Source organism: Xenopus laevis, chromosome 4L (assembly GCF_017654675.1).
Source record: "Xenopus laevis strain J_2021 chromosome 4L, Xenopus_laevis_v10.1, whole genome shotgun sequence".
In the NCBI taxonomy this organism is placed as follows: Eukaryota; Metazoa; Chordata; class Amphibia; order Anura; family Pipidae; genus Xenopus; species Xenopus laevis.
The window spans coordinates 151,606,931-151,633,057 of NC_054377.1; the positions used below are offsets into that span (position 1 = coordinate 151,606,931).

Below are 26,127 nucleotides of genomic sequence, written 5' to 3' on the forward strand. Positions count from 1 at the left end.
TCCAAGGCCTTGGAAAGTCACCTTGTGCCCCAGACATCTTTCTAAGCAGCTTTATACAGGGGCAGTAATTGGAAATAACCACAGTACCTTTCTCATTCATCACAAAGTAGGGAATTTGTTGAAATGGTTGGAAGCATACGAGTAACTTTGAGCTACCATGAGTTGGTTGTGACTCTGTAGCTGCAACGTCAAAGCTAAATACCAACATTGCTCAGTTTGAAGATTTTAACATTAATTTAATCGTTGATTTTCACACTTAAACCTTTGTATACAGAGAGAAAGCAAACTATCACGTACTTACTCTGATTTATTTAGTGCTAGGCTTGTCCAGTAGGCTTCTAGTGGTGCACTGACGACGGCATCAAACAGGACTTCTTGGATTAGTTCCTTGTCACCTATAAAGAAAAAGGCAAATTACAGTATATTTAGGGTTTCATTTTCAGCTCAGTGGTCTAATGAAACATTTCAGGTTAGAGTTGAACCATGAGCAAACCAGTTCATTCTTGATATATGACAAGTGGTTGCCATTGTTCGGCTCAATAAAGGTCAAGAAGAGAATCAGTAGAAACTGTCAAGATGCCAAGCAATCTAAATCCCTCGATACTCAATGCCGGTTAGTTGCATCTTTTTTAGGAGGAAGACAAAGGACGAATACAAGAAGGGTGGATAGTTTAACCAGAGGGCAAGACAACACTAAACCATGGGTTTTGGACCTGAATTCTAGTTATAGTCAAACCACAAGCCCTAGAATTCACAGTAGAATCCTCTAAGCTTGAATTGACTTGAGATTCTCTAGGAAATGGAACCGGTCTCTTCCACTACTGAATATGAAGGACACTTCACCCCTTTATAGAAGGACTGGGTGATTGGTGTGTTGCCTCCAATGCTTGAGGTTTGAAGCCTATTATGAGTTATTTCAATTTCCAGCCATTATCAAAATCAGCTGGCACAATACCACTGCCTTGATTAATGGGAAAGAGAATTCCAGTTGACTGCCAAATATTTCACTGGCTCCTTTTAGGTTTACAGATAAAAGGAATAGTCTGCTTTTGGTGATATACTGTACACTAGGAGAGACTATTTTACTCGGTGAACTAAAAGAGGGTTCGCTAGAGGTTTATGGAAAGAAAGCTAAGGAGATACTACATCCTCTGCAATATAAATTCATACTAAATGCACATTGGGGACTATTTTCTGTACATATTTTCCTTTTTCCTGAGGAGGACTGAATTTAAAGCAAAGCTACATGTGATCTCTGTGCTTGGATTTATTAAAACCATTGGGCAAATGAATTATTCCAGGGGGTCCTGTGATAACAAGAGGTGGGGCTTTAGAAATAGGCAGCAGTTTCCTTAGTATGATGTCATAGGAGAGTTTCAGGGTCATTTAGAAAATGGCAGGAGGAATGTATGTGTGTTGGGCTTGGCTGGTGGTCAACATCATGACCCCTGTAGGAATACTAGTAATACCTACTGCCCAGCTCAACTCAACAATATATTGTGGTCAATGGTGCAAAGACATACTAAAAAGATATGGTTGTACCCCAATACTCAAGTCTGTCAACCTTTCATTAGAAAAGTATGATGAAGACCCCTTTGAAATTAGATCCAGCAGAATTAGAAGCAGCTTCTCAAACCCAGACCAGAGAGAACCTTGATGCCCTATAGTGAGGGTTCCCAACCATTTTCACCTGTGTAAAAAAGAGTTGGTGAGCAACACAAACATGAAAAATGTTCCTGGGTGGTGCAAAATAAGGGCTGTGATTGGTTATTTGTTAGCCCCTATGTAGACTGGCAGACTACAGGAGGCTTTGTTTGGCACTACAACTGGATTTTATACAATCAAATTTGCCTCCAAGCCTGGAATTCAAAAATGGGTACCTGCTTTGAGGCCACTGGGGACAACATCTAAAGCTGGCCATAGACGCACAGATCCTATCGTACGAATCAAAGATTGGTACGATTTTCGGATTGTGTGTGGAGAGTGCTGACATCTTTCGTCTGGTGGAGATCGGTCGTTTGGTCGATTGGACAGGTTTGACTTTGACCCGACCGATCCCACCGGAGCCCATTGCGCATCGTAGTCAGATCGTTCGGCCATACGCCCGAATGTTCAGATTACCCCCGATATAGCCATGCTTGTTAATGGCATATCAGGGAAAGATCCGCTCGTTTGGCGATGTCGCCAAACGAGCAGATCTTTGCGTCTATGGCCACCTTAAGGGTTTGGTGAGTAACATGTAGTACCAGAGCCACTGGTTGGAGATCACTGGTCTATAGGCTCCTGAGGGAGCAACTGGCCTGTTGGGATGGTGCTTACATATTGTGTAACCAACATTGACTATTGTATGATTTTCCTTTATGTATAAGATGTGAGATGAGATGTGAGGTATAGATGTCCATACTACATATTTTGGTCCATCAGTATGGTTCAGGAAGTGCTTTGTCAAACAATAAAACAGTAGGAACGCTTACTATTTCCTGAATTTATCAGATGCATGAAGGTTTTTGGCTAGTGATGGGCTAAACTGTGCCGTTTCGCCGGAAAATTTGCGAATCTACTGAAAAATTTGCGAAACACATTAAATGTCAATGGGCGTCAAAATAATTTTGACGTGCGACAATTTTGACGAATTACTTTTATTAATTGCTTCTATTACGAATTAAATAGTGAATTCATTCGCCCGTCACTATTTATGGAGGTTTGTACATCTTAGTTTGTTACAATCATATAGGTAAGAAGGGTGTGGTACTTGAGGCACTATGTGAAGGCGAGAGGAAATTTACTTGGACCCATAAAGAATGTAATTAGGTTCTTATTCATATTTAGGTGTGTGAACATCAATTGTATACTTGTCCTTAATAGAGGCCACAGCCTATTCAAAGTTATTTGAATTGAAGATGAAGGGAAATTAGAAACACACATTCACATGGTTACCTCTGAATTAAGGGTGATTGTGACCTGTTCATAACAACCCTCTTATGGATGATTAATTCATTTATCGTTTCCTTCTTAATTTTATTGGCCATTTGGACTTCAGTTAATGCATGACCATCTTCAAAGACAAAGGGATTTAGCTACAATCCAATTAATGGCCACTTCTCAAAAGTGCATTCTGAAGGCCACCCATAGCCAGTTACGTCCATTGGGAATGACGGTCATCTCAAAAGATCACACAGAAGGGCACTGAGGTTCACTATTTATAATTCAGGCTGGCATGTAGCCCTGTCTCAAATGATAAGGATGAAGATTGAGCATATTTATAGATTATATGGTAATTAACACCAAACTAAAGTGATTTAACAATTGTGCACATGCTCAAAGTCATCTATCCCCATATGTAATATAAGGCACTAAGTTTGCCCAGGGGCAGTAACCCATACCAACTAGGGATGCACCAAATCCAGGATTCGGTTCGGTTCTGGAGTTTGACCAGGATTTGCCCTTTTTCAGCAGGATTTAGATTTGGCTGACTCTTCGTGCCTGGCTGAAATCGTAATTTACATATGCAAATGAAATGCATATGCAAATCAAGGGTGTGAAGGGAAACTGCATAACTGAAATATGGATCTAAAGAGAATAGAAGTTCCCTTCCCAATACTTACACTGCAACAATTGGTCCTTCCCTGTGAGGTAGATTTTGATGGCTTCCAGCTGAGTTAAGTGGCGATGTTCAGGGTGCAAATCTGTGTTGCAGTAGGACCTGCGCAATGGCAGACAGTTAGTGATAGGGTATAGGGCACATTTTAATTACCTTAAAGAAATTGTTCAAGGTAAAAATACAAACTGGGTAAATAGATAGGCTGTGCATAATAAATGATGTATCTAATATAGTTAGTTAGGCAAAAATGTAATGTATAAAGGCTGGAGTGACTGGATGTGTAACATAATAGCCAGAACACTACTTCCTGCTTTTCAGCTCTCTTGCTTTTCACTGATTGGTTACCAGGCAGTAACCAATCAGTGGCTTGAGGGAGGGGCACATGGGACATAACTGTTGCTTTTGAATCTGAACTGAATGCTGAGGATCAATTGCAAACTCTCTGAACAGTTATGTCCCTTGTTGGCCCCCTTATAGTCACTGACTAACTCAGAGTTAGAGAGCTGAAAAGCAGGAAGTAGTGTTCTGGCTATTATGTTACACATCCAGTCACTCCAGCCTTTATACATTACATTTTTGCCTAACTAACTATATTAGATACATTTTTTATTTTGCACAGCCTATCTATTTACCCACTTTTTATTTTTTTACACTGAACTGTTCCTTTAAAGTCACTGACTAACTCAGAGTTAGAGAGCTGAAAAGCAGGAAGTAATGTTCTGGCTATTATGTTACACATCCACTCACTCCAGTCTTTATACATTACATTTTTGGCTAACTAACTATATTAGATACATGTTTTACTTTGCATATACAACCTATTTACCCAGTTTTTATTGTTACACTGAACTGTTCCTTTAATGTTAATGGTTTGGGTTTCAGCTCTTACCATTCGTCAGCTAAAGAAACATCCGGGTGTTCGAGATCGTGCAGACCTGCATTTAGGGAACCACATTGAATGTTAATGCAACGGACCTTTCTAAAGGCTTCCTGGAATTAAAAGTACACAAATAAGTAGAATTGACACAATCCTTAACAATTTGTTGTGTGCAACGGCCTCAGAATTCATGTGCTTGTTACATATCCAGTGTTAGCAGGAACATTGGACATGTAAAGGCAGAATATTTAATTATTTCCATCATTTCACACTTCATCAGAAGATGTTTAATCTACCAGCCTGGAAGGAAATAGAAACACCCAGAGGAACCCCCCAAAACACAACAAATACCATTTCTATAATGTTCTGGTTGGAACTGACCCAAGACTCTATGGGGCAGATTTACTAAAGGATGAAGTAGCCATTGCTAGCGAAAATTCGCCCGAAATCCCATCCACAGGGACATTTTTACTAACAGAAATAGAGGACAATTCGCTGGGGAAAGAGACCGTCGCTAGCGCAGTTTCGCACCCTATAGTCATGCGAATTTTTCGCTAAGTCAGACAATCGTTACTCCACCAGAGTTTCCTTCACCATCTTAAGGAGGCCACAGACGTAACAATTACGATCTTTCTTGGAAAAGGTGTTTCCCAGAAAGATCGTTGGTTTCAATACACGTGTAGAGCTGAATGGTCAGATATACAAATAGAAACAATAGAACTCTACCTGTATCAGATGATTCAGCACTAACAATGGCCAATGTTTGGGTCCCTTCAAAGACACCCAATTAAAATTTTCTATCCAGCCCGATCGACGATCCGACCGATATCCAAGTCTTCTGCCGATATTGGTCGGCTCTTTTCCCACCATACACACACCAAATATCGTTATATCGATATTATCTGTGTGTCTATGGCCACCTTTAGACCTGGCGAACTGATAAGATGAAGCTTCATCTTCCTCAATCTTATGTCAGTGACATCACATCCCCACATAAAGTTCTAAAAAACACTGGTGTTTTTTTCATATCTTAAAGCGGGATTGACTTCAAAAGTTTTGACTATTAAAGATTTTTGTGTTAACATTTTTTTCCCAATCATTTGAGGGGCATGTCACATTTGTTTTAGGGTGGACTCATGACTAGGGCATTAGAGGGTCTCTTTTGTCTTTATTTTGCTTCTTCGGACATGTGTAATAATAAGTGGCCACTTCCAGCAATTTCACCAACATCTATAATAAAGACACATATATGATCTATAGCAGGGGTCCCCAACCTTTTTTACCTGTGAGCCACATTCAAATGTAAAAAGAGTTGGGGAGCAACACAAGCATAAAAAAGTCCCTTGGGGTGCAAAATAAGGGCTGTGATTGGCTATTTGGTAGCCCCTATGTGGACTGGTAGCCTACAGGAGGCTCTACTTGGCACTATACTTAGTTTTTATGCAACCCGAACTTGCTTTCAAGCTTGGAATTAAAAAACATAAGCACCTGCTTTAAGGAACCTGAGAGCAACATCCAAGGGGTTGGAGAGCAACATGTTGCTCGCGAGCTACTGGTTGGGGACCACTGATCTATAGTGATGGGCGAATTTCCAGCGAAATTCACAAAATGGCAAAAAAAATCGGGAAATGGTGCCGGCATCTTGTTTTTGACGCAGCCGTCTGTTTTTTTTGGATGCTGGTGAAGAAAACGGAATTTTCTCCATCAAATTTTCGTGCCCGTTTCGCTAAATTATTCACAGGCGGTGAATCACGCAAAATCACAGCGCATTCGCGCTTGGCGTATAAATTCTCCCATTACTAACGATCTACAGTATATGTACCTGCCCTATTCAAATTGACCTAAGTGTAAGAGTACTAATGAAGTTTCGCTAGGCAGAAACGAACGTAAGTGAAAGTTCGCTATAAAATGATCAAGCTGATTGACGCTAGTAAACTTCGCCAGCGTTTTGCATTTTAGTGAATTAGCTTAGTGGTGCCTGGTGAAGTAGATCAAAGTGTGGCGGAGCCTTGTTGGTGAAAATTTGCCCTTTAGTGAATTGCCCCTATATATCCTCTAAATCATAATTGTTACCCCCAATATTCCAGTCCATACGCCATTCCAAAATGACACACAGAATAAAGTTTGTATGAAGAACTTCTAAGACTTTGGGATATTTGGGTTTGATCCTACAGAAATTGTTATATAAATAATCCAAAATGGCTGCGTTTTATCTCCCATGAAGAGTCAACGGGACTGTATTTGCCGTTTATTTTATCGTCTAACACAGATTTATGAGAGATTCTGTCATCTTGGTTCTATATCATCATATTGTGAAACTTGTTACTTTCTTTCAAAATCATAAAAAAAGAGTCATTTGCAGAAATTGCTTCTCACGCGACCATTACAGTCTCATTTTTGACGCTGGCGTCTGTTTTTTCCAGGCTGTTTGCACTGGTTTTCGTTCAATAATCTGATAAATTCAAGTTGTCGCAACAATTCAATAAAGTCGAGTTTTCGGAGAGTCAATTTGGAAAAGTTGCATGGTTCAATTTGACGCGTAATTTTATTTCTCCATTATGTCACACCAATGAATCGTTGGTTAAGGGGAGTTTTTTTTATTAGCATAAGAAAAAGTTGAGTTTTAGTAAATATCGACTTTAGTCTACTGAAATATTATTAAACCCTCAATTAAAGCCAATAGGCTTGTTTTGCTTCCAATAAGGATTAATTATATCTTAGTTGGGATCAAGTACAAGCGACTGTTTTATTATTACACAGAAAAAAGGAAATCATTTTTTAAAATTTAATTCTTTGATTAAAATTGAGTCTATGGGAAATGGCCTTCCCATAATTCGGAGCTTTCAGGATAATAGGTTTCCAGATAACGAATTCCATACCGGTATATTTTTTTGTAAAGCACAAGGGGACTTATAATGAAGAATCCACTGCACTTGCCATAGGCCGGTTGTGGCGAAAGAATAGGGTAAATAGTGATGCCAATTGATCCCAATCAAAGTGCAAGCACAGTTGCACAAATTTGGTAATTTATTGGCCACAATTGTGGCAGGTGCATGTCCCCTGACAACTGGAACTACTATCTGTCATTTTGATATTTCAAATTCAAAGGGTTTTTCTTTCCATAAATCTTGACAAATCATGGGGAAAAAAGTTGAGTTTGTTTTTTTGCCATGGAACTTGATGAATTATTGGCTTTCAATAACTCCCACTTGGAAAGCCACCTATTGTGACATCAACCAATGATGGTGAGACTTTTCTGCAATACATGTGGTTGGGCTTCCCTGTGCAGGAATCCTGGGTAAGTGTTTGCTTTGTGCCATGGTGTGTGTGAAACAGGGTCGGACTGGGCTGGTGGGAGCCCGGGAAAAAAATGTGTGGGCCCCGGCCCAGACCCGGTCTTTGCCAGCTCTCCCCAAGGCCATAGATCTCCCTCCCCATATGCACTGATAGTACTTTTATAAATAGTAAATTTACGCCCGCTCAGGGGAGGAGGTAGGCGGGTGGCATCAGTCCTATAGGAGAGTGCGGGTGGTGCAGTGGGGGCCCCATGGGGGATGTGGGGTCCCCTGGTATGGCAGCCCTGGTGGGCCCTGCACCCACCAATCTGACCCTAGTGTGAAAGGTTTTCTGTGTTTTTGTAAGTTGTTAATTGTATTGAAGAGATTGGGTTTTTGTGGGGTGTATGATGGTGGGTACGTGCTGCCCTCCATGCTGGTTGGTATTTGCTGTGTTATAATTATGGTTGTTGGATCAGAACTTTCATGGCTGCTCCCTGCCCATATCCATGTCCTTATGGTTCAGACAGAGAAGTGTATGTTTTCTTAGTCTCTGAAACAAAAGAGATGGTTCCGAGTAGATCTCCAAGCTGAATATGAAAACCACGGGTTTCATGCATCATTTTTGCTTTTTTTAATCTTTACGTCCCCCTTCGTTGGCAACTTTCATTCAGCGATGCAAACTCTCTCCTGACATTCTGCTTCCCAAAGAAATGTTCTGTATTTTGTCTGCTCTTTGCTGGCAAATTGTTTTCCACATTTCATGCCGGAGAGGTTTCTGTCGGAAGGCTGAGAATCTCTTCATCTTGGGGACAAACAGACATCTGCCGGCACTTACACTCCATGTTGGATCAGCTTCAGGTGCCTGCTGGGAGATCTGTATACAATTACACACGCTTGTTCCAACAGGGGAGAAGAAAAGATCTTGTCCTCAGTGTGAGATGAATTGTACATGGACACCCAGTGCCGTGCCGGGAGGCCACAGGGAAGCAGCAAGCAGAGCCCTTGTGTAGTCATTAACCATGAGGAACACGAGGAGGAGATGGAGGGATAGAGATGAGACTACACAAAAGAGAAATGGTACCAGAGTGGGGCCAAATTGCAGCACCTTCTGAGCTCACACTGGCTCAACGGCAGAGCTTTTCAACCTGTCTATGTTCAAGCCCGTCCTGTAGTCTAAAATGTGTTTCGTTCTTGCTTAGATCATAAGTTGGGTTGATATCATGTCACAGTGAAGTGGTTTTAGTGAAGTGGGTTTCATCCCCACCAGGGCCGAGTCTGTGCATCGTCAGACTGGGGGGATCCGGGTCCACTGGGCCTGACACATCAGGGGAACGCACAGATCCCCATCCCAGCTGCAACCCCCTTCCAGCACATAACTTCTTATTAGTGATGGGCGAATTTGTGCCGTTTCGCTGAAAAATTCCCGAAATTCGCGAAACGGCGAAAAATTTGCACACGGCGCTGGCGTCTAGTTTTTGACGCCGGCGCCAGTCTTTTTTTACGCCGGCGCCCGTTTTTGACGCCGACGCCCGTTTTTTTCAGAAATTGTTTTTTTTCCGACGCCGCCGAATTTTTGCCGCAAATTTTTGCGGGCGTTTCGCGAATCGCGAAAATTCGCGCCTGGCGAATAAATTCGCCCATCATTACTTCTTATCTATTATATGACCATAAACAGGGCAAGGGGAGGAAGGGAGTAGTGATCCATGCTAATAGGAGCCAGGTGAACGTGGGGAGCAGGTCTGGGCCAGCAGCTCCAACCAGTTTTTTCCTAGTGTTCCTAGTGTATGCTTTGAGTGCCAGGACCTATTTTGACTCCCAGTCCAGACCTGTTGTAGTTTCACAAGCCCCTTTCCCTTCCTCCTCCATCTAGCGAGGGGCCATTGGGGTAAGAGAGTCCAGTGTGACCCATGTTCAACCCTCACTAACTTGACAAGATAGGGTTACCAGTTGTCCAGTGCAAAGCCTTCTATTTGCAGCCTCCCCAAATATAAATGTCACCCGTCTCCCCTGGTTTTGAGGAACCTTTCGTATTCATTAAAGAACTTGATTAAGCAGTTTGAATCCTAGGTGAGACGAGTGAAAGGCTGGGAAATAAAGTAAAGCTTTTCAGTAAGATATCAGCTCCAAACCTAAAGCAATAACACCGGCCAACATTCCTTTCCACTTAAATCAATCTGGATGGAGACGCGTGCCAAGGTAGAGCCGGATCAAGTGCCTCGGGCTACTGGCTGGGTTTCAGGAACTGATATAATGTATCACTAAATACTCACTCCCAACAATTAGAGATAAGGACAGAAAAGGGAAACCGAGATAATAGAAATGCAGCAAATCAGCAGCTACTATAAAATATGAACTCATTAAAGCTGAAGCACCAGAGTGATACTATACTGTGGCGTCGTACACGTATATATAAAGCAGCGGCGCTTGGTTATTGGGATTCAGAATCGGCTTGGATGGCATTCTGGCAAGAGAGGGCACATCAAATTATAATTTTGCTAAACAATCACAATTAAATAATCTGGGGAGTCGCCTGGATGCCATTTTGGGGTCAGGAAGGAATGTTTCCAGCTTTGTGGTTCCACTGACTGTTGGCAGCTTTGGCCTTTGTTTGCCTCCCACTCCCTCAGTAACTGGGAGAATCGCAGAAGAGTTGCCCTTAGTAGATCTGTGTCTCTGTCTAACCTCATAGAATTGAATACGAAGAAATTTCTTAATGGTTAATGATCAATCTCCATGTGGTCTCATCCCCTCTGTCTCTTTAGTGATCTGTATTTTCTTAGTCTCTGTCTAATCCTTATACAGTTGGACCAACTCTTGCCTTACACTGGAACTCGTTTATCAAATTTGCCAGTGGGCAGTTAATAGGGACGCACTGAATTCACTATTTTGGATTCGGCCAAATCCTCGAATCCTTTGTGAAAGATTCGGCCAAATACAGAACCGCATCCGAATCCTAATTTGCATATGCAAATTAGTGGAAAACCGTTTTTTTTTACTTCCTTGTTTTGTGATGAAAAGTCATGTGATTTTCTTTCCTGCCCTTTATTTGCATATGCAAATTAGGAGTCGGTTCAGCCAGACACAAGGAATCCGTAGCCGGCTGAAAAAGGCTGAATCCCAAACCGTATCCTGGATTCGGTGCATCCCTAGCAGTAACCCATAGCAACCAATCAGTGATTGCCTTTTTTTTTCCCCCAGCTGCAAGTTAAAACAACGAATGCAAAAATTTGACTGGTTGCCATGGGTTACTGCCCATGGGGAAATTTGCCCAGTGTTGATAGATGAGTCCCACTGTCTCTTATATTCGCCACCTCTTCTCTTCACCCTTGCTATCTCCTTACTTGTGCCTGCCCACTCCTTATATATCTCTCTCTACCTTCCACATATCTCTGTCTGTTTTATTTATCCCTGATCTCCTCTCTTATACCTGCCCAGTCTTCACCTATCCTTGTTTATTCTGACTTTATCCATGTACACTCCTTGTTTACCTCCACAGCCTACTAAGTACCCCCCTATTCTTATATCATCTCAAATATGAGCTAGAAAATTCAGTTCTTCAAGTAGCCTTTGAGGGATGAAGGGGCTGCTCACTGTTTAGATACTTAGGCAGAGTCTTTATATCCCGCACAACAATTAGATTGCAAGCTTTGCTGTTACTAGGATAGCCTAGAATTAGCAGCCTTGAGCAAGAATAGAATCACTTTAAGAAATAATGAACCCCCTAGCTTAAAATATAAGGATACCTATGTCTCAGTGAATCATGTGACACACAAATTATAAGGATATGAGGAAGCCCCAATCATAAGGATATATACTGTGAGTTATTCATGGATGTGTATTACAGTACAATAATGATTCGTTGAGGAAACACAATATAAGAATATCTTACCTTCCTCTATAGTTACATTCCCTCTGAAGAAATACTTGCCGTGTCCTCGGGAGAGGACGACACCCAAACTGTGGGATCAAAGTATGAGTGGGGAATTAATTCAGCCTTCATTAGAGGGAGGTTGCCCCCCTATAACCAGTCCCAATCTTCTTCTACAATATACAGTATGGTTAAATACCCCAGCTCTGTAAGTGCAGTTTTTTACTTCCATGTTGGAGAGTTTGGTACCTGCCAAAGTCTGTGGCACACAGCACCACAATCATTGTTTGCGAGTGCAACACATTTTTTGGATAATTTGTATTTCGTTCCGATAAACACCTGTGCACAGGTATGTGTCCATGATAGCATTGGCTCTTCAGTAGAAACTATTTGTACTGCATTTTAGGATGTACCACTTTGACAAGATGTTGGCTCAAGCTCTCCTTACTACTTGAATTAGGCTCTAACCCATGCTTTATGTGTAGTAATAAGTCAAATCAACTGGACTTGCTGTGTTTTTCTTAAAGACCTTTACTTCATGAGATCCTTGCTCCTTACAAGTTATTCTGAATTGAGAAAGCCAGAGACTGGTGAAACGTCTTCAAGATAAACACAGCAAATCCAGTTGACTTGACTTATTACTACAGATATACCTTGACCTGGATAAATGAGAATCTTCACTAACATACCCCATGCTTTCTTATTAAGTTTGCCCATAACTGATGAGCAGTGGAAGTGTAACTAATGAGCTATAATTGTATTTCATTCGTATCTCCTAGTGTCGGACTGGCCCACCAGGATACCAGGAGAGCTCTCGGTGGGCCCAGGTGTCAGAACAAAGATGAGAAATAAATGGAAGTGTAGTTTATAGTATTTAAAGAAAAGAGACTAGGAGATTAAAGAGGTTGAGTGGGGAAATGAGGGAAAATATAGTAGTTTGAAGAATGGGCCTATGGTCTATAGTTTTCTGCTGGACTTCTGGCATCCCAGTAGGACATTGTGACCCTCTGTTGTGTCATGTTGCCATGTTGTAGCCCCCACCCTTCCCAGACATAGTCAGGTGATCCCACTGGTGTCTAATAAAAGGGCAGCCAAGTTTGGGAGTTTTACTTTGAAAGCAGCTAGTAAATTGCAGGTAAAACTAAGTCCCTTTGTAAAATGTATAATGAACCAATAGAATTCTTAATGAATCAGATGGAAATTAAGCGTAGGACTGGCCAGATATGGGATGAGTGTGACGTAGTTGGCCATCTTAAATATATTGCAATATATGAACAAACAATCCCTGTGTTGTTTAAAGGGTAAGGCATTTTAGTAGCTGTATGCACAAAATGGCTCAATGTCTTAAATATATTAATAATGGGTTGAGTGAGGACCTCTTGTATGTGCCTCTCTTGTGTCAATCATCTGAGAGACCTCTTCTTTCAAAGAAATAATATATTATTTACTGTTTAGTCAATGTCCTTCTTGAACAAGTACATTCGGGAACATAAAAAAGGATAGAATTATATGTCCTTCAAACCCCACATACCTGAATGGCGTGCCCTTTATATCCGTGTAGTAATAGTCGTTTGTCATTACCAACACGCGTTTCTGGAAATATTCAAAACACAGGGAACATGTCATGGGATAGCGTCTCATCGCAAAATAAAATCTTCTCCATTTAAGGGTTACAATTCTTACCCCTTTGTCCACTGTCTTTTTGACTTCCATGGAAAACTTCTCGGTCTTCCTGTTTACCATTGCGTTCCGCAGCTGAAGGAAAACAAAGCAAAGCTTTGGCTCGTTTGTGGAACATGGAGGAAAGATTGGATCTATCAAGGATTTTTTTTCAACATGTCGGCCCTGTGAATTCATAGCCCCAGTCTTGTTTATATACAGTATAAGGATATTAAAGAGGTGGCTGCTGAGTGCCCAACATTTGGTAATAACATAAAAAGAATGAGGCCCTGCCTTACCCTGGAATCTCATTTTATTTTACTCATACAGACAAAATGTAGACCTTTATGGAGCCACATGTGACTGGTGTGGGGTGAAGTTTCAACAAACAAGAGAGAGAATGTAATAATGTGTGTGTTGGGGGGCATGCTAGGAGTTTTAGTTTAAGAACTACTGATAACTAAAGGGCATCTCCAAATGATGTAAATAACCTCACTTCCAGTTAGGGGGGGCACCAGTCTTATTGTCTCAGCAAAGATGATGAAGATGAATACCACAACCCTGGAAATGCCCATTACAAAAGCTGATGCTGTTTGTTGCTCATACAGAGCCCTTAGTGTTTCAAATTGTTTCAGAATTCCCATTAAATGCCCTTTAATTGCTCATTCTTCACTGCTCCATTAGAAGTCTTGCATTCCCCCACACCTATAATTTAGGGTCATAACATTTTATGTGCAAAACCTTAATTATGGATGCCGGCGCTGTCGTTAATCAGCATGGACATGTTTTTTTGGGCAGAATATTCTTTTTTTGTTAAATCATCAATTATAGACGTATTGTTTTCGGCCTTTCGGGGAACTGTATGAAGCAACATTTAAGGGAACAGTTAGGATTTGTCTGCTCACATGCAGAAGAAATCTTTTTAGCACAACCACAAGGAATTGTATTTCTTGAACCTCAACTTTCCTACGTGCAGAAAGTGTGCGAGGGGAGGGGGTTGTTCTGCTCTGATTTCTATATCGTATCCAATACTGTATCTCCTCAAAGATAATACCATAACATTCCTGAACCCTTGTCATTACTCATATTGACTATTGCAACCTCCTTTTCAATGAAATGTGGGACCACCTTCAGCCAGTTGCTACGACTGTTCTTGTTGTGGTAGGACATTGAATTCTGAAATTCCTGAAGGAGTCCTTACTTTTAGTGGTTGGAAGCCCAATACAATGGATTATTGTGCATGAATAAAGACTTTTTGAAATTAAAGTACATTCATTAAACTAAAAAACCAAGCTGATTGGATAAAGCAAATAGGAACAAGCAAAACCATTCAAAGGGAAGTGGCTGTGTTTAAAGGGATACTGTCGTGGGAAAACATGTTTTTTTCAAAATGCATCAGTTAATAGTGCTACTCCAGCAGAATTCTGCACTGAAATCAGTTTTTTAAAATAACAAACTGATTTTTTTATATTTCATTTTGAAATCTGACATGGGTTTAGACATATCGGCAGTTTCCCAGGTGCCCCCTGTCATGTGATTGTGCTCTTATAAACTTCAGTCACTCTTTACCGCTGCTCTGCAAGTTGGAGTGATATCACCTCCCCCCCCCCAGCAGTCTAACAACAGAACAATGGGAAGGTAACTAGATAACAGCTCCCTAACACAAGATAACAGCTGCCTGGTAGATCTAAGAACAGCACTCAATTGTAAAATCCAGGTCCCACTGCGACACATTCAGTTACATTGAGTAGGAGAAACAACAGCCTGCCAGAAAGCAGTTCCATCCTAAAGTGCTGGCTCTTTCTGAAATCACATGACCAGGCAAAATGACCTGAGATGCACCTACACACCAATATTACAACTAAAAAAATATAAACTTGTTGCGTTAGGAATTAAATTGCATATGGTAGAGTGAATTATTTACAGTGTAAACAGTGTCATTTAGAAATAAAACCTACACCATAAAATCATGAGAAGATCCCTTTAATAAACCAGTTGGCATAAGCACTGAATACTAGACATGTGGAACTCTAAAAATGCCCAAAATATTCTACTTCTACACACCACCTGTCTCTTTAGGAATCTAAGACTGTGTCTGGGCAGTCTGATTATTTGCTATGGATGAGTAACTATAAATCTGGCAGGAGGTCCTTGTAGGTAAGAAATGCTATATCGTGCAGTTTCTTTTAAAGGTTTAATAGTGGTTAAGGCATTCCATGTCCTGGTATTTGTTCCTCGGCCCCAAAATTCCACAAACGTTTAAGGAATTTACTCGATTACCAGCGTCCAAAATACTGCAAAACCCATACGTTTACCCAGAAGCAAGAGGGTAACAGGACACTGCCCAAATGCAAATGCAGAAGCAAAAAAGAGTGGATTGAATTTGGCTGCAGAACAACTGCCAGCAACTAAATGGCAGTGACAAGGGGGCTCAGCCTGAATGATAGATAGGGTGAGATTTGGGGACAATGCCTAGTTGCTCTTTTAGATACACCCGGAAGCCCAGCTTGTAGTTCAGTTGGGGTGAAATTTCTTGAAACTTAAACTGAATGACTAGTCTTTGTTATATCTTTAACCTTGTTATGAGCTACAGGGGGGCCCTGACCACAGGCAGGAACTCCAAGGGGGGCTTGAACTAAAAAAGACACTGGTCTAGAGAACGTTCACTTAGAATTTACTTGTGTTTTATATACTCCAATGGTTAGTCAGATTAATAGCACTTCTATATTTCTTCATTCTGCCAGTGATGTGTTCCCACAACTCTACTGTAGACTTGATACATGATACCTGGTGCTGATGCTCAACGTTCAGAAGAACAACAGCGCCACCCTGAAAAGTACAGGCCAAGAAATGTATTGCACCCACCGGCTATGTAGCTCGTTCTCCTTTATTATCTTATCCTTTAAAGGAGTTGATCACCTTTAATTTAACTTTTTTTATAGCTTAGAGAACGACATTCTGAGACAATTTTCTTTTGGTTTTCATTATTTATTATTTGCGGTTTTTGAGTTACTTTGCTTTTTATTCAGCAGCTCTCCAGTTTGCAATTTCAGCCATCTGGTTGCTAGGGTCCAAATTCCCCTAGCCACCATGCACTGATTTGAATAAGAGACTGGAATATGAATAGGAGAGGCCTGAATAGAAAGATGAGGAATAAAAAGTAACAATAACAATACATTTGTAGACTTACAGAGCATTTGTTTTTTAGATGGGGTCAGTGATCCCCATTAGAAAGTTGTACAGAGTTAGAAGAAGAAGGCAAATAAAAAAAATGAAGACCAATTGAAAAGATGGCCATTCCATAACATACTAAAAGTTATCTTAAAGGTGAAACCCCCTTTAATATTGTCACTGAAATGATGCGAAGCAGCAGCCCCTCACCACGTCATCGCGGTCTTCCCACTCGACCTCAGATAGATCCACACTGCTGTAATTTGGTTTTCTTCTCTTCTTCCCCTCTTCATACTAAAACAATCACAAGGCGAACACAATTAGAATTATGGAGAAGCAATTATAAAGCACCAACGTTAGACATGTGCATACATCAAACTTACAGAGTACATACATATAAGAGCAGTACAGGAGGAAAAGACGGTCCTGCCCATTAGAGCTTACAATCGAAAAGACATGCTGAAAAAGGAATTGTATATATAAAGGGGAGATAACACATTTTAAATTATTGAACACGTTTACAGATAATTTACAGGATTATTGATACATCGTATCCATATCAAACCCAACACTTTTTCTCTGATTCGTTGTTAAATGTATAAAGTGCACCTGTAAAGTACCGGTCCCAGTGAGGGGATCTTCCATATTGGTTGGACTGTGGTTAGTGTTGGATTGTGGGTAGTGATGGGCGAATCTCTCCTGTTTCGCAGAAAAATTCGCGAATTTCCCGCAAACTTCATGAAAAATTTGTGAAATTTTCACGCATTTTCACGCAAAATGAAGCAATTCGAACCTTTTCACTAAAAAATCCTGAATATCGAAAATTGCCGGAGGCTAATTTTCACCAGCGAATTTTATCGCAAGAGATTCACGAATTTATTCACTGGTGGCGAAACGCGGGAATTCTATGCAAATTTGTGCCTGGCGAATTTATTCGCCCATCACTAATTGTGGGTTGCAATTGCAAAGAGGAATTCTGCGTTTTTTGCAGCTGGTGTGGCGTGATACAGGTATAGGACCTGGTATCCAGAATGCTCGGGACTTGGGGTTTTTCCAGATATTGATCTTTCTATAATTTGGATCTTCATACCTTAAGTCTTATAGAAAATCATGTAAAAATTAAATAAAGCCAATAGGCTGGTTTTGCCTCCAATAAGGATTAATTATATCTTAGTTGGGATCAAGTACAAGCGACTGTTTTATTATTACACAGAAAAAATAAATAATTTAAAAAAAAATATTTGATTATAATGGAGCCTATGAGAGAATACCATTCCATAATTTGGATCTATCTGGAAAAAGGGTTTCTGGATAACAGATCCCATACCTGTATAACAGAATCAATGGCACCTAGCAGTGAGTGCAACAAGGCTGCAATTTATTAGGAAAACATAAAAAAAAAAAAACATTTGAGCGTTGTGTTGACTTTTGGGAACATTGCCCCATATGCAAATGAGCCTTTTATTTGACCTTGTTAGCCATGTTGGGATTTACCATCACTTAAATATTTGTTTTTCCTCTTTAAGAAATACATTTCAGAAAAGTGCAGGTTCCTAATTACAGATGAGCGATAGGTTTAGAAAAGTTTGGAATGAATTTTGATGGATCGCTGAACACAACATAAATTGAGAGTATACGGTTGAAGAAAATCTGTGTTTTGTTTAAAAAAAAAAAAAAAAACATTCAGCAGGACACTTCAAAAGGGGCCAAAACTCCAGAATGCAGCAGGAATACATCATGTGATCTCACTGGGCACCTCACCCCTCTGTGCCATTGCATACTGGGTATACTGGGTATAGGTTATAGGTAGTGATGGGCGAATTTGCGCCGTTTGGCTTCGGCATTCGCGAAACGGCAAAAAATTCGCGAAACGGTGCAGGCGTCTCATTTTTGACGCCGACGCCCGTTTTTTTAACGTCGGCGCCCGTTTTTGCTGTTTTTGGGCTAATTTTTGCGGCGAATTTTCGCGGGCGTTTCGCAAATTTATTCGCTGGCGGCGAATCGCACAAATTCGCCACAAATTCGTGCCTGGCAAATAAATTCGCCTATCACTAGTTATAGGATGTAGGAGAGGCATGTTTCTGGAGTTCCAACCACTGGAGAATTCCCAAACCAAAATTCTGCACTGAATTATCGTAATAATTAGAATATCAGTTGGACACAGTTTATTGACTGTAACTTGAAACAACGCTGATTATGATTAAGGAACCCCTGAGCTGATGATACAGGGCAAGTGGGATAAATAATAAATGCAGTGAGTACACAAACACAAGGAGACAACGGATCAATCCCCGAGGGCTTCCCAACCGTACAACATAGAGAGACCACACAGGCACGAAAGAACGGCACGCGGGCGGCGCTTATGTGCAGATTAGACTTATGGGATCTAATGGTCTCTGTGCTGCCAACTTCAAAGCAAATAAAGAACAATGCATTGCGGGTATTTATGTTTCCTAGAACAAACTGAAACCCACAGGTATAAACGATGCTCTGCCATGGCATCTGATTTGATTTTTAGGCCCATTTCTTGGTTGGAGAATATTTGGAGATTAGCAATTAGGGGATGAAAGGACAGACACAGGCACAAGAAGTAGGTTTAATGTTGACTTTGCTGACAATAGAGTTCTGCAGACAAGCAGTCAACTTGACAATATAATTCTACTGGTAAGTAGACAACCTGACAAAATAGTTGTACTGGTAAGTAGACAACCTGACAATAGATTTCTACTGGTAACTAGACAAACCTGACAAGAGAGTTCTAAGAACAAGCAGTCAAATTGACAATAGAATTCTACAGACAACCTGACAATAGAGTTTTACAGACAACTTGACAATAGAGTTTTACAGACAAGCAGTCAACTTGACAATATAATTCTACTGGTAAGCATACAACCTGACAATAGAGTTCTACTGGTAAGCATACAACCTGACAATAGAGTTCTACTGGTAAGCATACAACCTGACAATAGAATTCTACTGGCAAGTAGACAACCTGACAATAGAGTTCTATGGACAAGCAAACAACTTCACAATAGAGTTCTACTGGTGGGCATACAACCTAACAATAGAGTTCTACAGAAAAGCAGACTACGTGAAAATAGAGTACTGGTGAGTAGACAACCTGATGATAGAGTTCTACAGAAAAGCAAACAATCTGAAAACAGGGTTCTACAGAAAAATAGACAACCTGAAAAAAGAGTTCTACTGATAAGTAGACAACCTGACAAAATAGTTCTACAGACAAGCAGGCAACCTGATGTAACGCTAATCTGACTAGGCAGACCAAAAATGAGTTAATTTCCAGCTATTTGTTAGAGCATGGGTTACAAACACTTCAGGCTAGGGCCTTCGCTACATGGATGATTTCCCAGGTGGAGTAGTGTAACTACAACTCTCACGCTTTGCTACACCAAATAGAATTAATGGGCACCAGGATAAAGCAAACAAATAACTGTTTATTTGTACAAGAAGAGCCCATGGTACAAGGCATACATAATGCCACACAGCAGGCTGAAACAGGTTACAGCACACAGCAGAGATAGTGACTCCCATCAGGCAAGGTATTCAGGTAGTACATCCATTTTCTTCTGCAATATACCTCAGAGTGGTCTGGCTCCCACCCTGTGGAGTGGTCAGGGAGAACACCTTTCTAATCCTGACACCCTATCCACTGTGGCCCCTTCACTCTACTGCCTACTACAATCCTTGATGGAGCTCCAACTACTCTTACTATCTGTCCTCTCTACCTTACTCTCCTAGAGAGTCTATGACAGAACTAACCCTGTTTAGCTAACCTCATTCACGGGGTTCTCTGCACCCCGGCTTAGACACTAGAGGACCCGGTCCCTCTAGGCACATGGCTTTCTGGGCCTTATTGTACCCAGGCTCCCCTGGGCACACGCAGTCGGATCAGCATCCAGCAGTTAAAGAGGAAGATCCACCTTCTCACTCACTATACTAGAGTGTTACAGGATGTGGGCCCAGTGCCTCCTGGCCCATAGCATTGGATATGCAAATACTTAAACTAGAAATTAGATACATGAGCATTTCCCCAGTAACTAGGGAAAAGGAAGTTAGGGACTTAAAGACATAGAGGCCTTGTTAATTCAATGGGTCCCTACACTGACAATAGAGTTCTAATGAAAAGCAGACAACTTGACAATAGAGTTCTACAGAAAAGTAGACAACCTGACTATAGGGTTTTACATAAAACCAGACAACTTAACAAAAGAGTTCTACAAAAAGTACAATAGACAATAGAGTTCTAGTGGTAAGCAGACAACAATACAATAGAGTTCTACTGGTAAGTAGACAATCTGACAATAGAGTTCTACGTATAAGTAGACAACCTGACAATAGAGTTCTACTTGTAAGTAGACAACCTGACAATAGAGTTCTACAGACAAGCATACAACCTGACAAAAGAGATCTACTGGTAAGCTGACAACAGAGTTCTACAGAAAAGCATACAACCTGACAATAGAGTTCTATAGAAAAACATACAACCTGACAATAGAGTTCTAAAGACAAGAAGACAACCTGACAATAGAGTTCTACTGGTAAGCAGATGACCTGACAACGGAGTTCTACAGAAAAGCAGACAACCTGATAAAAGAGTTTGACAGTAAAGCAGTCAACATGACAATAGAGTTCTACTTGCAAGTAGACAACCTGACAATAGAGTTCTACAGAAAAGCAGACAACCTGAAAAGAGTTCTACTGGTAAGTAGACAACATGACAATAGAGTTCTACAGAAAGCAGACAACCTGACAATAGAGTTATATTGGTAAGTAGACAATAGAGTTCTACAGAAAAGTAGACAACCTGACAATAGAGCTCTACTGGTAAACAGACAACCTGACAAAAGAGTTCTACAGGCAAGCATACTTTAACTTGTCAAAATTACATTAAATTATTATTTTTCACAAGAATATTCTGCTTTACGTGACCCCCTGTGTTGTTTCCAGGCACAAATTGAAATGTTTCGCCTTGATGTCATTATCCCTTTCACTATCTTTCAACAAATGCACGCTTTCCCCGAATTCGCTTTTGTATATTTGGATTCTTTGTATGAAGATAAATGCAGCACACGTTGTTATTATTTTCAATTGGAATGTATTTATTTCTATTCCACCCACATACTGATTATTTGTTATGGTTTTTTTTTTTCCTTCCACAATTCCAATTTCTGTCACTTTGCAAAATCTTAATAAACATTAAAACAAAAGACAAGATTTAGCTCGTAAGGCTTAGGATTTCTTTTTATAATACTGGCAAAGCCACTAAAGTTTTAGCAATTAAACAACTTTATATTTCTGATAAATGCAATGGATACATCAAATAAAAACTAATTAGCACAGAGCATCATGTTCAGACAACACATTAAAAAAGGTTCATTTACACGCTATTCTACTTTGCCATAAAACAACAAATATTAACCCTTTGAATAGCACTATGTTTTTATTGTAAACTTTACAAGTTAATATTAATATGCCAGCTCTCATTTCCCTTCATAATTAGGGATTGGTAGCACTAGATAGGTACCTAATATATAGAGACAAGAGGAAAGTGTTGGAAGCGTTACTGTCTGCTCTCTCTCATTTCCCTACAGAAATAGGGATTGGTAACACTAGATAGGTACCTAATATATAGAGACAAGAGGAAAGTGTTGGAAGGGTTACTGTCTGCTCTCTCTCATTTCCCTACAGAAATAGGGATTGGTAGCACTAGATAGGTACCTAATATATAGAGACAAGAGGAAAGTGTTGGAAGGGTTACTGTCTGCTCTCTCTCATTTCCCTACAGAAATAGGGATTGGTAGCACTAGATAGGTACCTAATATATAGAGACAAGAGGAAAGTGTTGGAAGGGTTACTGTCTGCTCTCTCTCATTTCCCTACAGAAATAGGGATTGGTAACACTAGATAGGTACCTAATATATAGAGACAAGAGGAAAGTGTTGGAAGGGTTACTGTCTGCTCTCTCTCATTTCCCTACAGAAATAGGGATTGGTAACACTAGATAGGTACCTAATATATAGAGACAAGAGGAAAGTGTTGGAAGGGTTACTGTCTGCTCTCTCTCATTTCCCTACAGAAATAGGGATTGGTAACACTAGATAGGTACCTAATATATAGAGACAAGAGGAAAGTGTTGGAAGGGTTACTGTCTGCTCTCTCTCATTTCCCTACAGAAATAGGGATTGGTAACACTAGATAGGTACCTAATATATAGAGACAAGAGGAAAGTGTTGGAAGGGTTACCGTCTGCTCTCTCTCATTTCCCTACAGAAATAGTGGTTGGTGGCACTAGATAGGTACCTAATATATAGAGACAAGAGGAAAGTGTTGGAAGGGTTACTGTCTGCTCTCTCTCATTTCCCTACAGAAATAGGGATTGGTAGCACTAGATAGGTACCTAATATATAGAGACAAGAGGAGAGTGTTGGAAGGGTTACTGTCTGCTCTCTCTCATTTCCCTACAGAAATAGGGGTTGGTGGCACTAGATAGGTACCTAATATATAGAGACAAGAGGAAAGTGTTGGAAGGGTTACTGTCTGCTCTCTCTTATTTCCCTACAGAAATAGGGATTGGTAACACTAGATAGGTACCTAATATATAGAGACAAGATAGAAGTGTTGGAAGGGTTACTGTCTGCTCTCTCTCATTTCCCTACAGAAATAGGGATTGGTAGCACTAGATAGGTACCTAATATATAGAGACAAGAGGAAAGTGTTGGAAGGGTTACTGTCTGCTCTCTCTCATTTCCCTACAGAAATAGGGATTGGTAACACTAGATAGGTGCCTAATATATAGAGACAAGAGGAAAGTGTTGGAAGGGTTACTGTCTGCTCTCTCTCATTTCCCTACAGAAATAGGGATTGGTAGCACTAGATAGGTGCCTAATATATAGAGACAAGAGGAAAGTGTTGGAAGGGTTACTGTCTGCTCTCTCTCATTTCCCTACAGAAATAGGGGTTGGTGGCACTAGATAGGTACCTAATATATAGAGACAAGAGGAAAGTGTTGGAAGGGTTACTGTCTGCTCTCTCTTATTTCCCTACAGAAATAGGGATTGGTAACACTAGATAGGTACCTAATATATAGAGACAAGATAGAAGTGTTGGAAGGGTTACTGTCTGCTCTCTCTCATTTCCCTACAGAAATAGGGATTGGTAGCACTAGATAGGTACCTAATATATAGAGACAAGAGGAAAGTGTTGGAAGGGTTACTGTCTGCTCTCTCTCATTTCCCTACAGAAATAGGGGTTGGTGGCACTAGATAGGTACCTAATATATAGAGACAAGAGGAAAGTGTTGGAAGGGTTACTGTCTGCTCTCTCTTATTTCCCTACAGAAATAGGGATTGGTAACACTAGATAGGTACCTAATATATAGAGACAAGATAGAAGTGTTGGAAGGGTTACTGTCTGCTCTCTCTCATTTCCCTACAGAAATAGGGATTGGTAACACTAGATAGGTACCTTATATATAGAGACAAGAGGAAAGTGTTGGAAGGGTTACTGTCTGCTCTCTCTCATTTCCCTACAGAAATAGGGGTTGGTGGCACTAGATAGGTACCTAATATATAGAGACAAGAGGAAAGTGTTGGAAGGGTTACTGTCTGCTCTCTCTTATTTCCCTACAGAAATAGGGATTGGTAACACTAGATAGGTACCTAATATATAGAGACAAGATAGAAGTGTTGGAAGGGTTACTGTCTGCTCTCTCTCATTTCCCTACAGAAATAGGGATTGGTAGCACTAGATAGGTACCTAATATATAGAGACAAGAGGAAAGTGTTGGAAGGGTTACTGTCTGCTCTCTCTCATTTCCCTACAGAAATAGGGATTGGTAGCACTAGATAGGTACCTAATATATAGAGACAAGAGGAAAGTGTTGGAAGGGTTACTGTCTGCTCTCTCTCATTTCCCTACAGAAATAGGGGTTGGTAGCACTAGATAGGTACCTAATATATAGAGACAAGAGGAAAGTGTTGGAAGGGTTACTGTCTGCTCTGCACTCTCCCTACCTTATTTTACTTTGACTTAAATCTCATGGTAAAACAGACAGTCATACAAACCAGATTTAAAGGCAGATTTATCAAATCTTAATTTAAAACAATTTTAATAAACCTCTAAAAAATACTTGTATTTCTTCCACAGTTTGAGATTTCTAGATATTTACCAATTTTTACCAATTTTTTTTTTTTACAAAAAAATATGGGAGCTCAAAGCTCCAATCAAACCAATTGAGTACATCAATGTGCTCTGAAATTGAACATTTTCATTCATTGCGTTTTGAGAATTCTAACGGCATTTTCATGAATTCCCCAGTTGCTTTTCCATGCTTTATCTATGGGACGCACAAAACATTTTAAGAAATATTTTCTCAGGCATTTTGACAATTAAGAAAACAGAAATGACAAATAATTCATGCCCAAGAACAAAAAAAAAGAAGCACACAAGGTTCCAAGGTTTCTCCATAAATGTTTCTGGGTCGAAACCACAGTTATTAAAATACAAGCCTTCCTTCTTATATAAAATCCTACCTGGAATATGCCCAAAAAAGTCATTTTTTGATTCTTCATTCATAGTTCTCTCTTATATTTACTTTATGTTACTTTTCGTGTACAACAATCTAGTCCCCAGTAGAGGAGCCTAAGGATAACTGTAATAACGTTTGCTGTTGATAAAGTGTAACCCGACTATACCTTTCTGAAACCTCAATAAAAAGAATTTAAAAACTGTTCTTATGTCCATAAAATTCCTTATTTAGGTACCCCTTAGTGATGGGTGAATTTGCGCCGTTTCGCCAAAAAATTCCCAAATTTCCTGTGAAATTCGCAAAACTGCGAAAAATTTGCGAAACGGCGCCGAATTTTTGGCCGAATTTTCGCGGGCGTTTCGTGAATTTATTCGCTGATGGCGAATCACGCAAATTCGCCCCAAATTCGCGCCTGGTGAATAAATTCGGCCATCACTAGTACCCCTTGCAAATGCAGAAAAAGTCCAACATAAACATCTGAGCTCATCGATTCTCATAAGAAAAGCAGTAACTTTTTACCATGCTGAAGGCCACAAGGTTTCTACCCTTGATTCATTGCAAAGAAGTAATTTATCAATTTTCAAATTTGAGTTTTTTCTAAACTCAGCCATCAAAAAAAACTATTTCTGAATTCATGATTATGTAAATATGAATGATTATTTAAATATCCAAAATGCAAAAATTTATCAATTTTCAAATTTGAGTTTTTTCTAAACTCAGCCATCAAAAAAAACTATTTCTGAATTCATGATTATGTAAATATGAATGATTATTTAAATATCCAAAATGCAAAAATGTATCAATTTCCAAATTTGAGTTTTTTCTAAACTCAGCCATCAAAAAAAAACTATTTCTGAATTCATGATTATGTAAATATGAATGATTATTTAAATATCCAAAATGCAAAAATGTATCAATTTCCAAATTTGAGTTTTTTCTAAACTCAGCCATCAAAAAAAAACTATTTCTGGATTCATGATTATGTAAATATGAATGATTATTTAAATATCCAAAATGCAAAAATGTATCAATTTTCAAATTTGAGTTTTTTCTAAACTCAGCCATCAAAAAAAAAAACTATTTCTGAATTCATGATTATGTAACTATGAATGATTAAATATCCAA

The 26,127-nt window shown here is 39.9% G+C and overlaps 1 protein-coding gene across 8 annotated transcripts in view; it reads right to left on the reverse strand.

The window, feature by feature from the left end:
* cacna2d3.L (calcium channel, voltage-dependent, alpha 2/delta subunit 3 L homeolog) overlaps nt 1-26,127 on the reverse strand; it is a 504,571-nt gene that overhangs the window by 130,504 nt on the left and 347,940 nt on the right. For all 8 annotated transcript variants that reach the window (XM_041590967.1, XM_041590966.1, XM_041590965.1 and 5 more), the window contains 7 exons: nt 16,665-16,748; nt 13,308-13,379; nt 13,156-13,217; nt 11,646-11,713; nt 4,491-4,536; nt 3,606-3,703; nt 302-395 (listed from right to left, as the gene is read on the reverse strand). In XM_041590967.1, coding sequence (XP_041446901.1) covers nt 302-395; nt 3,606-3,703; nt 4,491-4,536; nt 11,646-11,713; nt 13,156-13,217; nt 13,308-13,379; nt 16,665-16,748 — 524 coding nt within the window. The remainder of the gene's footprint in view (nt 1-301; nt 396-3,605; nt 3,704-4,490; nt 4,537-11,645; nt 11,714-13,155; nt 13,218-13,307; nt 13,380-16,664; nt 16,749-26,127) is intronic.